The sequence below is a fragment of the Orcinus orca genome, chromosome 2 (assembly GCF_937001465.1).
Source record: "Orcinus orca chromosome 2, mOrcOrc1.1, whole genome shotgun sequence".
Lineage (NCBI taxonomy): Eukaryota > Metazoa > Chordata > Mammalia > Artiodactyla > Delphinidae > Orcinus > Orcinus orca.
The window spans coordinates 95,519,947-95,533,672 of NC_064560.1; the positions used below are offsets into that span (position 1 = coordinate 95,519,947).

The 13,726-nt window shown below is 42.0% G+C and overlaps 1 protein-coding gene across 1 annotated transcript in view; it reads right to left on the reverse strand.

Annotated features, from left to right (window-relative positions):
* Positions 1-13,726, reverse strand: part of RAB8B (RAB8B, member RAS oncogene family) — a 66,955-nt gene that overhangs the window by 11,334 nt on the left and 41,895 nt on the right. Inside the window, exons 2-3 of the mRNA XM_004274720.3 lie at positions 7,353-7,413; positions 4,219-4,279 (exon numbers count right to left, since the gene is read on the reverse strand). Of these exons, the coding sequence (XP_004274768.1) occupies positions 4,219-4,279; positions 7,353-7,413 (122 nt within the window). The remainder of the gene's footprint in view (positions 1-4,218; positions 4,280-7,352; positions 7,414-13,726) is intronic.

Sequence of the window (13,726 nt, forward strand, 5' to 3'; positions counted from 1 at the left end):
AACAATGAACCAATAACTATATAATTAATTATAATTTAGACAATCACTATGAAGAAGCATGAGGAGCTCTGAGTAAAATGCTAACCTAATCTGGTTGAGGGGCTGGGGTGGCTCAGGGAAGGTTTCCCTGAGAAAATGACATTAAAGCCAAGGCCTGAGGGCTGAGTAGACTTGAACTGGGCAAAGGGGTAGAGGCTAGAGTGAAGAGGGGAAGCCCTCAGTGCCTGGGACATAGCAGAAATGTGATAAATATCTTGCTCACCAGGAAGGCCCAGAACCTACTAGGTTGAGTAAAAGACTGCCAGCTTGGCCCTCCCTGGTGGCGCAGTGGTTGAGAATCTGCCTGCCAATGCAGGGGACACGGGTTCAAGCCCTGGTCTGGGAAGATCCCACATGCCACGGAGCAACTAGGCCCGTGAGCCACAACTATTGAGCCTGCACGTCTGAAGCCTGTGCTCCACAACAAAAGAGGCCCGCGCACCGCGATGAAGAGTGGCCCCCGCTTGCCGCAACTAGAGAAAGCCCTCGCACAGAAACGAAGACCCAACACAGCCAAAAATTAAAAAATAAATAAATTTAAATTATATAAAAAAAAAAAGACTGTCAGCCTGGCAAGAGTGCCCAGATCCAATGGGAGAAGGGCACAAGATGAGGCCGAAGACACAGACAGGGGTCAGGTGTGCCCTGGAGAACACTGACAGGGCATCGGCTCCCAGATGGCCCCTGTGGTCACCGAAAACTCAACTAAGTGAAATAGGAAGTTGTCTTTGTCCCCTTCAAATTTTCTCTTCCTCCTTGTACTCTCGTTTTGAAGAAGGGCAATACATCCCTGCCAGCCAGCCCAAGCAGACCCTCGGGAGTAATCTGCTCCACCACTAGTCAGTCACTAAGTCCTGTAGACTCAACAACCTCCACATTTCCACAGTCTGATACCCCACACGCAAGGCCTTACTCACATTCTCATCAATTAGCCTTTACGTGGATGACTTACGTCTCCCTGCTTTCATTCTTAACCTCCTCTAATCCACTCTCCATAAGGGCACCAGAGTTATCACTTCATTGCTTAAAATCCTTTGGCATCTCGCCATTGTACTCATAACTAAAATTCCTTAAATAGCAGGCAAAGTCTTTCAGGGTCTGGCTTCCAACTTTGTAAATAAATACAAAATATAAATGTAAATAAATGTAAATCATATAAAATACACATAGATAAAAGAATCCAGGAAACATAGTAAAATGTTAACAGAAGCTATCTCTTATGGTGGTGGGATTTTAGATGATTTCTTAGGATTTTCAAAGCTTTCTATACTACATGTAACCTTCTGACAACCAGAAAAATATACATAATTATTTAAATTTAAATGACAAACAACATTCTTCTCTATCCTCCCTCCTCCTAGCCTCAAATGCAAATGTTTAACTGTGGCTACACTGTAAAGTAGATTTTACAATTACCAAGGTAATTAAAAAAAAAAAAATCAAAGTGGAGAACTGTACACTTAAATGTTAAATTTTATGTTACATATATCTTACCATAATTTTTAAAAGTCTCAAAATGCAATCTGAATAATTCCTGATTCAAACAGCTTAGCTACCTACAATAGTAAAATTAAGCAAAAAACTGCCGGAGCTTTACTTCCCTTTGGGCTATGTGGACAACCTTGATCTTTACTGCTGTCTGTCAAGTAGCACTCTGGGTGGTTAGCACAGGAAGTGTGAACACAGTGTAGTGGTTAAGGGCACAGATTCTGGAGTCAGAGGTATCAGGTCTGGGCTCCACCGCATGCTACCTGGGAGATCCTGGAGAAGTTATTTTATCCCTCTCAGTCTGCGTTTGGGAAATGAAGACAGCACATCTTCCACAATGGATTTTTGAGGATCTACTGAGATGTTATTTGTAAAGTACTTTACCTAGAATCCAGGACACAGCTTGGACTCAATAATTGGCAACAATTATTAATTTATATCTTTGGTTTGAGTAGCAGAAACCCTTTGACTATTCCCTATGTTTGTAAGCTAATTGATATTATGAATCAGCTGGAAATACAAGTTCCGGTATACCAGGTAAAAACTTTATATATCTAGTATACATACCTTTAACAACAACGGCCTCCTAAGAGTTCACAAGACAGTACTGAGAAATGGCGATAATGCAATGATATGGCGCCTTTTCCCCCCAAAGCCAGATTGTCCGTCAGGGTTACTGCTATGCCTACAAATGTTGCTCAATAGTTTGAAACAGACCAAAGGACTCTGCCATGGTGTCAGACTCAGTACTGTGCTTACCAAAACGCTGCATACCTGAGCCAACCAAACTAAACCTGCCAGAACCACCACCTGTTGAAATGAGAACACAACGGCCCCACATCCCACTGGAACAGATGACACGCGGGATCCAAGACTCAAGTAGAGCAGGATTTCCTGAACATGTATCTAAGATTGTTTCTAGGTCTGAAATTGTTCACTGATTCACTCCTTCAGCAAGTATTTATTGAGCATCTACTATGTGTAAGGCACTGGCATCCGTAGTAAAACAAGAGACAAAAATCCCTACCTTCAAAATGAAAAGGACAAGATATCTTAGAACAGCAACAATGTCTAATTATTTGCAGTAATGTGAAAAAAGGCTAGGCAGTAGATAAATGAAATCTAAATTAAAGAACACATTTCAATGATCTCTTTCCTTATACCATGAACTAGAGCTACACAGCCAAGGAAGACACTTGCTCCACATTCTAAGTGTTCTTGCCCACTCTGTATTGAAAACAAGCTTGCAAGTGGTATCAATACATCATTCCTAGAAAATAAAGAAATTGGTCAATATAAAGGCCTGTGTTTATAAGATGCCTCTAATCAAAATTACCTATAAACTATTCTAAATCATCCCTGTTAAGATGTTCTTATTTACCCGCAAAATCCTTTCTGGAGGAAATAAACAACAAACAAACTTCTCCACACAAGATAAGTCCCTTCCCTTTGATTCCAATCTAAGCAGAGAGTAGCTGACAACTGCCCTTCTTAAAAGGATGACCTTTTACAATCTTCAAAGTATTATAGGGTGGAGAACACATACATATAAAATGGTTAGTGGTATAGAGTCCCAAGGTGGTAGAGCTTCAAAAAGGAATTCCCAAAAGGAATCCCCAACTTCTGTGTGGGGATGTCACTGGCACTCAAATACTGGAGGGTGAGTGGCAGTGGAGGAGGAACGGAGAGCAGCATGATAATAGAGGGATCTGTGAATTCAGATCGCACCTTCCTGCGGCAAAGGGACAGCTAAGACCCCTACAGCTCCGTCACGTCCACACCACTCTCAGAAGCACAACGGTCTTTTACGCAATGAGCTGGGTAAGTTGGCAGCTGGCACCCCAGAGTCTACTAGGCTGGGCTATGTGATCTCAACTTTTCAACTTTCCAAGACTCCCAAAGCATATTGGGTTTCATCATCATTTAAAGCTCCAAGTTATACCTGGCTTAGGCCTAAAAGCCAGAGATAAAGCCCTGTTCTGGTTCAGACGTTTTAGGCTTGGTTCCGTAGAGCTCAGCTTCTAAGCTACCTTACTCACCACTGTACTCACAGCACCACACAGAATCTACCCTGAGCCAACAGTATAATGGGTTGTATAGATGAAGCATCTTAGGACGGAAAAGAGCCAAGTGACGAGGTTATGATAACAAGGATAAGGCTAGGATATAGCACAGAAGGACCTGGTAGTCAAGATTCACCAGATTCTAAGCCTCAGAGAGTCACAGATCATTTGGCTACTTCCTGGCCAGCTGGCAGAATGCTGGTGGAGGAGACTCCAGAGAGATGAGCCAATAGGAGTGGATGTTGTGGACCTGGTGAGAGATAAGGGATGATGGTGGCAGGGCTGAATGGGGAGAGGGTGCAAGAAATGAATATTTAGTCACAGGGCTTGTGGTTTGCTAAGATTTGGCAAAGGTATTAATAAAAGGACAAAGCACAAAAATATACGATCACTCAGAATGTGTGGAGGAGTTCTAAAACATCTCCAAGCTAATTACATGATTAATATAATGAAGACCAATGGTAGAGTACACAGCTACTAAACACAAAACGTAAAAAACCCTTTAAATGTCTTGTTTGCACGTCAAAAAATCTATTTTCTCCAACGTACTAGACTCTAGCTTGAATCCTACAAACTTGACAAATGAATATTCATGTTTTACTTCCACAAAACCCTAAAACACACTCACCATAGCTCCTCTATAGTATGCTGTCGTGATGGTTCGAAATCTTTCCTGACCCGCTGTGTCCCTAAAATTTAAAACAAAGGAGAGAGTGGTTTGCAAAGTCATCACAAGTATCGCTGAGGAGACACTCGAAGCTGTAGGAGATATAATGGTGGTCTGCTCACAAATGCAGTGGTTTCAGGGAGATGGGGAACGAGACACAAAGGGAGCCTGTTGCGCCTCTGGAAGCCTGTTGGGAGCTCACAATGACTTGGGTGAAAAACTTGGACCTTGATGACAAAAGCATCAACAGGAAAATGCATGGTCCTGCTAGGAACTGGCATGTGTTCGTCAGTCAGATGAGGAACAGAATAGAGAATAGTTCTAAATTCTTGGACTCCTAGAGGCAGTTCTAATCCTTTTTATAAATGCCCAATGATTAAGGCACTTTGCTCTCTTGACTGAAAGTCTGATTTCTGTACCAAGCAAGCAGTTGGGCTGGACTTACTACCGTGTAAATTCTGCTCTGCAGAGCACACTAAAATGGGTCTCCTCAAGAACTTTTTCAGCTCTAGAGCCCATGATTAAATGAGACCATGGAGTTCAACACATAATTGTTGACAAAGACTTCAAAATATGAACAATACCTCAAAATTACATCAACTTGCATTTATTCTTGCTTTTTTGGAGGATGACGTACCATTTGAATACATTCTGAAAAATGCCAACATTTCGAATTACATTTACCAAAGCAACCCCTATAAAGGAAGTCAAGTTTCCTTGATATCTGGGAAAAATCAATATTCCTAAAAGAAAAAAAAAGCATTTGTGGAAATACACTAAAAAAGAAGCATTTGTGGAAATATACTAAAATCTAACACACACCAAGCTCAAATGAGATAAAAGCCTAAGGGAAATATAGTAAATTTAAAACGTTAATAAATACCTTACCATTTATGTATACCTTACATAAAATGTATACCTTACATAAAATACTTTCACATGGTGCTCAAATGATGCCCACCACAGCCCAATGTGGTGCTATTACCATCATCCCTGTTCTACAGAAAAGGAAACAGGCTCAGGTGGGCTGTGGTCCCAGTTCTGCCACTAAACAGCTCATACCCTTGAATGAGACTCAAGCATTCTAGGCCTTGGCTGTTTAGTGCAGGCCCTGGCCTCACAGTACCATCATCTTATCCTGCCATCCTCTCACCGATCAGGATTAGATACACAGGCACTTGTTTGGGACTCAGCAAACAAATCATGAGGAAAACAGGTTGCCAAACATCGTTGAGCAGACTAACCATATTTTATTTATTTATTTATTTATTTTTGGCTGCGTTGGGTCTTCGTTGCTGCGCACGGGCTTCTCTAGCTGCGGCGAGCGGGGGCTACTCTTCATTGCAGTGCGCGGGCTTCTCATTGCGGTGGCTTCTCTTGTTGCGGAGCACGGGCTCTAGGTGTGTGGGCTTCAGCAGTTGTGGCACGTGGACCCTAGAGCGCAGGCTCAGTAGTTGTGGCGCACGGGCTTAGTCACTCCATGTCACGTGGGATCTTCCCGGACTAGGGCTCGAACCAGTGTCTCCTGCATTGGCAGGTGGATTCTTAACCACTGTGCCACCAGGGAAGCCCAGAATAACCATATTTTGATTCTAACATGCTACTTGATTTAGAACCAGCTCTGTAGCAAGGATGCATTTGGCATCCTAAATGCAGGTCATGAAGATTAAATGGAGACTACTTTGCTGCCAAGAGGACTGATAAATAGTGCCATGGGGTTCTAACTAGCTGATTACCCACAGGCTCCTAGAAACATTCCTTATTGTTATGATCAGGACTGTACAGCATAGAGTCAGAGATTCTCTTTGCTTCCCCCTTAAAAAAAGTTTTTTTTTCTTTAAAATATTTGACTCTTATTAAATACCAACAGATGAGAAGAGTAGCTTGTGGTGACCTACACAATGTTTTCCAGTGAAGTATACGGGGAACCCTCTATACAAGGCTAATACATGAAGCTGACACAAGGTTCCAGGAGATTTGGGTAGTTGTCCCAGCTCCATCACTAACCCAGACATATGCCTTCAGATGAACTTAACCCCTCTAAGTCCCAGTTTCCTATAAAAGAAAGGCTGGCGGATTTCAATATAAGGTTCTAGTTCTATCCCGGTTCTGAAGTTCAAAGAAGAAAAACAGCCTATGGAAAAAGCTGATATATATGTATTACTTTATTATTTTGCCCTGCTTCCTTCTTAAGTCTATGATGCTCTAAATTTCTAAGCATTGTTTCCTGCTGTTATTGTCACACATTAGGTCAGTGAACATCATCCAAAACCTTTCTCAAGGCTCCAAATCTATGTGGCTCCATGGAAGGCCCTACACTGAAAGCAATTGAAGAGGTTAAAAAAAGAAAAAATCTAAGAGTTTGAGTTCAAGCCAAAAATATTCAACCAGGCAATCTGCAGGAACCATATTTATTCACTGTAGTGTGACAAATTCTTGAGGAATTAACCAGTCGGAGTTGGCTGATCGTGAGATCTTTGCCTTGCATATTATAACACAAGAGATGACAGGCATGCCTTTTCCCTTCCTTATTCCCCAGTGCAGTGTTTCCCATTTTTTATTTAAGGAGAAGAAATATGCAAATAAATGAGAAAATATCTGAGCTGGAAGGGAACTCAGATGTCATCAGTCTGACCAATCAATTTACAAATGAGGACAAGTAGTCCCTAAGAAGGGAAGCAAAGAACACCAAGTCTTTAGTTTAGAGGCTGGACTCCAGATCAGCACTTTGGGGTAGGAATTTTGGAGTTCCTACCACTTGACTACTTTGCCTTATCTGATTTCACAGCTGCAACAACTACAATGGAAAAATAACTGACACGCTTTAGAATTTTAGTTTCCTCCCCTATAAAATTAGCATTTTGGAAGAATGAGCTCTCAAATTTCTCCTGGCTGTGAGACTTAGTGATATCATCCTTACCATCCCACTCTTGGTGAAGACACCTTTGAACACCTACCCATTTCCCCTTGGTTCTGATAAAGAAGTTTTAGCTACCAAACGGTACCTCTAATTTACCACAATTCACCTTTTAATTCCCACATTCAATTCCTGATTAAGGTAGAAATGCTGTGTGCATATATTTTTTTTTACTTACCATATCTGAAGCTTAATTTTCTTTCCATCTAGTTCTATCGTTCTGATTTTAAAATCAATTCCTGCCAGAAAAAGAAAGAAAGACATGCTAAATTTCTTCAAATATAATCAAAGGCTTATTAGGAAAAGGACAAAGATTTCTTTTGAAAAAAAGCTCTCCAACGCACTGGAAAATGTGAACACAGAGAGGGTGTGAATGGTATGTTTCCTCTGAATACAGGCTGAAGAAAGGAATGCTAATTACTCTGCAAAGAATTCCCACACATGTTAAATGAAGCGTATTATATGCCTCATTATTTTGACACAAATGGAACACATCCCTCAAAGGTACATAATTTAGATAGATGGAGAACATGCCATATTTTCCACTTCCTGAAATACAGATAAACAAAGCTTCCTACCCACCCCTCGTGCCCCGTCCTTCCCTAAAGAAGGCCGTGAGGCCTCTTTTTGTTTTATTTCCACCTCCTTCCATTTGTTTCTTTAGAATCTGCAACTGGCTAAAAGAAAGAAAAAAAAAAACCCACCTATCTGAAGGCAGGGATGAGAAAGCCTGCATATTTATTTTATACAGTTAGCAAGTACTTTACATACATGTTAATAAATGTTCCCTGCATCTTTCTGGCTAGTGCTGAAATAGCTAAAAGGGCTTTGAGCCCTGGCTGCACTTTAGAATTACCTCAAGAACTTAAAAGAAAAAGAAAAATACTCATGACTAGGCCTGCTCCCTTCCCCAAATTTTGAGATTCTGACTTAATTGGTCAAGGATGGGATCTGCGCACTAGTAATTTTTAAAGCTCCCCAAGTGATTCCAACCTGAAGCCAAAGCTAAGAAGGCACTCAACCAGCCTGACAGGTAGCATGTGAAAGTCATTTGTGGCTCCAGCACTCAACAGTTCAACCCCTCCCTCACCTATTTCCCCCCACTATGGTAGCTCAAAACTTAACTCAGCAATTTCAACTACAAAGAACCACAAAGTCCCTCACAAATACCAGCATCCTCTACCATTGAACAGGAACAGGCTGCTGCTCTTTCTGAAGGGACGAGTCAGTGAATACAGCTCGCTTGCAATTTGCTAAATCCTCATCATCTGGCTACTCAGCTTTGTTTCAGATGTTTCTACTCCTTCACATTCTCTGTAGAGCCCCTTAAAGCGGTTTCCAAGACATTTCAAGAAAACGGTCAATTATGCATCCTCTAAAGTGACTGAAACATTAACTGCAGCTATTTTGAGGGAGAAAAGCCTTCAACGGCTACATTATTACAGTATTTCTACATATTAACATTGAGAACGTCCAAAAAGGCTGCTTGCCGGCTCCAGCTTCATATATGGCAAAGGCATAAACCAAGTGGATTCGCCCCTTCTTCTCTGCGTGGCACTTTTCCCCCAGGGAATCTTTTCAGGTACGCTTGTGAATCTTGAAATACGCAACTATCACACCCAAGCTAATCCAGCAGAACAGCTTCTTATTCTTTCCCTTGACTAATAACCATGTAATGTTAACAAATACAATCTCATACCCAATACCCCCAGGTTATCTGGCTCACATTTCCTCCTCTAAGGTACCTCAGTATTGCAGGGTCTGCAGTCACCGAAGCAAAACTGAGCAACACAGCACAAATATTATTGTTAGCATCACACAGAATTCACTGTGGCCATCATTCATTTAACACATTTTTATTGTGATTTATCTTTTTATATATCTCCAAATCCAGTGTAACAAAGACCCTCTAGGGATTCTCTCTAGCCTCTATCTCTTTTTGGTCCTCGCATCAAGAACAATGCCAAACACGCGGTAGGCAAGAAATGAATGTTTCTTGATGTTAACATTTTTTAAAAATTCACAATTTTCAAAATTCATAGCAACAGAAAATAGAATGGTGGTTATGAAGGGCTGAAGGGAGGGGGCGGGGCAGGAGAGCTGTTGTTTAATGGGCATAAAGTTTCAGATTTGCAAGATGAAAAATTTCTGGAGATCTATTTCACAACAATGTAAATATACTTAATACTACTGAACTGATCACTGAAAAAATGGTTAAGATGGTAAACTTTATTTTATGTGTGTGTATGGGTTTTTTTTAGCACAGTAAAAAAGAAGAAAAATTCATGACTTTCAAAATACTTACTGTATCTTCAGAAAATAACTTTCTTAACTGGAAGACTAAAGTCATCCAACATTCCATCTTTTAATAGTTCATTCACATTTTAAGTAAAAGATGATGTCTATCAAAATGCCTGCCAAATGAATACTTTTCCTTATTCTATTTTATTAAGATGTAACTCCGGTTCTTTCAAGGTTGTTTTTACCTGTAGTCAGGAGTCATGGGCAACTTTTCCACCTTCATTCAACAAAGCCATTTTGAGGCGCCCTTAAGTCTCAGTTACTCTCCATTCACGTGAAACATTGAGGAAACTTTCTACTGACCCAGACTTTTGTTTTTTGTATTTGTTAGAAGGATTACCTTTCTGTTATTGGAGGAGGTTCTACCATTATCTGTGATACTTAACCGTCTGTTCACTATTCAGAGGTTTTCAACATTTTATAAGAGCTGTGAACTGGTATTTAGCTTTGGTTGATGCTGCTTTCAGGAGCCAGGTGACAGACAAATGCTGTAGAGCACAGTCAAATTAACACAACTTGAATTTCACTAAAAATGGGAAATATCACTTATGTTATTATTGAAAAGCCCTGGCCCTGGAAGTCAAAAGACCTAGACTGTGGGCTTCCCTGGTGGCGCAGTGGTTGAGAGTCCGCCTGCCGATGCAAGGGACGCGGGTTCGTGCTCTGGTCCGGGAAGATCCACATGCCGCGGAGCGGCTGGGCCCGTGAGCCATGGCCGCTAAGCCTGCGCGTCCGGAGCCTGTGCTCGCACCGGGAGAGGCCACGACAGTGAGAGGCCCGCGTACCGCAAAAAAAAAAAAAAAGTCCTAGACTGTAGGTTGGGTTCTGTCATTAATAACTTTTAGGAGGTTGCCTATCTGTTCTGAACCTCCACATTCTCATCCATAAAAAAGGTTAAGAGAATCTCATTAGATAAATTAGATCATGTGCTTGATTGTGCTGTGGGAACTCTGAAATTCGACACAGATGTAAGATATTACACATTCAGATGCCGTTATCCGGCAGATCTTGTCACCTCATGCATGGATTATGGTAATAGCCTCCCAGGGCGCTGTGCCAACACCTCTTGCTGGTCTAATTCCCCTGCATGCAACTGTGAGAACAGCTTTCAACAATCCCTGTGGTAATGTCACCTCCCTATTCAAGAAGCCATGGATCCAACTTCCTCGGCCTGGCAATCCAGCCTTCCCCCCAGGTGCACCGCTCTCCCTACGCCGCCACCCTCCCAGCCTCTCTCCAACTTCAGCCTCTGTTTCTCTCACTGGGCCCCGCACCTCCTCCCCTCTGCCCGTACATGGCTACCTCATCGGCAGCCTTCTCTGAGGGTGCCACCCTACCCTGCGGTCCTCTCCACTCAGGCCTGTCCATCCCTACCTCCAGGCCTGGCTTTTGCACAGCAATTCAATACTGTGTTACTGGGTTTATTAACATACTGTCCTGAATTGCTCTCACATCAAGCAAGGGTTCCATCCTCTCTTTGCCAGTTAGGTTGCACACAGTAACGTGTATGCAGTAGATCCTAAATGAAAGGTTAAATACCTCCGTGTAATTAAGTAAAGGTTAAATTCTACTAAGTGTGGAGACAGCTAAGAAAACCTTGCAAGTTCAAAGTTTTGTCAGCGTACACTCGCGAGAATAGTAGGGATGCTGAGAGATCTTATGACACTAAGAAAATGAAGATCTCTACATTACAATTAGTTCTGACAATGATATCAGTAGAATATATACTGCGTTAATACTTACTATAAAGGAAAGACAACTTTCTGAGGCTACTCCAGGATTAAAAGAATAACCAGTCATAAGAATGATAATATAATTATATCAATTAGGATGCTTTCTGCTGCAAATAACAGAAACCCCAAATCAAACGAGCTTAAGGTAATGTGTTGACTCATATGACAAGCCCAGTGGTGAGCTGAGGTTCCGAGATGGCTCAATCCAGTAGTTCTGGCTCATTTCTCTGCATCTCCTTTGGCTCTGCCCTCGTGGGAGTATCAATTTCATCCTCTGACTGATAGCAGTTCCTGACTACAACAGCAATACTGAGAAGAAAAGAGATCATCTTCCTGTGCCTCTCTCTTAAAAGTGAGGAAATGTTTCCCCAAAGCCTCCAGTGACCTTTCCTTCATGTCTCATTTCTGGATTTATAACCAAGGGAATGTCATGTTCTGGGGGCCAAGACTGAGCTCCTCAACTAATCACTGCCCCGGGCAGTTACCAAGATTGGATTAATCTAAACCCATCCCTAAACTGAGATTAATCAAGGCCCATCCCTGGAGCTGGGTCACTCCCCCTGATCCTGCTAAAAATAGGAGAGAGGGGAAAGCTGTTGGATCCATCATAATATCTGTTAGAATAATACAAGTTTATTTAATACAATTTTATATTCATAGCTACATGAAACAGATCCTAACAGCTATCCCTACTACTCTGGCACGAATGTTATTAAATTTCATGATAACTACAGTACTTCTCTGAAGGTAATTTCTCCTCATGTTCAGCCATGAACAAGAAGGAGACAAAGGACAATGAGCAACCCAAGTAGCTGCCACAACATCTCTGGGCTAAACCATGATCTTTGCTGTTAGGAGAGTTCCCAAGCCCACAGCTCCAAAGACCTGGCTTGTGCTCTAGCCCCAGATGATTAGAGACTGCAAAGGAGGAGGCAGTCATCGGTAGCAGCAAGAACCAAAGCTCATCCTAGCAGTAAGGGAGCAATTTTTTTTCCCCCCTTTAAAACGACTATACAATCTCAAAAAACATAGCTCCTGAAGAGGATTACATTTAGGGTCAAAAAGCCCCATGTACTTCTTTTTTCTTAATAAATTTATTGATTTATCTTTGGCTGCGTTGGGTCATCGTTGCTACGCGCAGGCTTCCTCTAGTTGTGGCGAGCGGGGGCTACTCTTCGTTGCGGTGCGCAGGCTTCTCATTGTGGTGCCTTCTCTTGCTGCGGAGCACGGGCTCTAGGCGCATGGGCTTCAGTAGTTGTGGCACGTGGGCTCAGTAGCTGTGGCTCGCGGGCTCTAGAGCACAGGCTCAGCAGTTGTGGCGCACGGGCTTAGTTGCTCTGCGGCACGTGGGATCTTGCCGGACCAGGGCTCGAACCTGTGTCCCCTGCATTGGCAGGCGGATTCTTAACTACTGCGTCACCAGGGAAGTCCAAAGCCCCCTGTATTTCAATAGTCTTTTAGAAAGCATCATTTTTTGGCAGCATATAATACAATAATTCATGTTCAAAATGACAACCCTGAGTCATCCCACCTCATGAGCAATCCATGAGCCACCAGGCTTCATGCAGCCTACCTGGCTGGCAGCACAGCCAACATCTATGCTCAAGAGAAGACTCCATTGTTGCTTCCATGTTGCTTGAACATGCCCTGACATTAATTTTTTGATGGCTTTAAAGAAGCGCCAGTTTTCTCATTAATATTTATCTAGTCAATAAAATAGGAAATCTAAATTGTAAGAAAACATTCACAAGGGACTCAAAACCATTTTTCATTCTGAATTTAAATACATACACACACACACACACACACACACACACTCACTAATAGATTTTTATTTTTTCTGAATTGATTCTCATGCTAAATGGTTGCTCATCACTGATACATGTTATGTAGCATAAGGAGGCACCGAGGGAAACATGAAAGGAATCACAGAATTCTAGTGACCATTTAGTCCAGTCCTCTCCCTGTGCTGAAGAAAACTGAGGCTCAGGGAGACGCAGCAACTTACCCAGATTCACAAAGGCCAATTCAAAACGGGGTTAAAATCAAATTTGGGCATTTAAAGATCAGGCCTTCCTGAAGAGATGCATACAAGAATGTCCACATCTCCCTGAGGAGGCCTCCTCTTTACGGGTCGTAGCAAAGCACTAGCAACAACAGGAATGCCCTGGTATACAAGGCCAAGAATACCTTGGTATATAAGGAAATACTAGGGAGCAGTGAACAGGAGTCACGTGTATCAACATGAATGAAGCTCAAAACAACGTCCAGTGAAAAGAGCAACTGCAGACATACACACAGAGTCAAACCATTTCTGTAAAATTTCAATACCAAAAACAACAGTATGGATCATTTATACATCTGTCCACGTGTAATTAAAATACAAAAAAATACGCAAGAATGGTTATCAACAAAATCCGGATAGCTCTTACCTCTGGAGAGAAACGGAAGAGGAGGGATTAGGCAGGGGTTCACAGGGACTTCAACTCTACTTGTTATTTATTATTTCTAAAAGTGA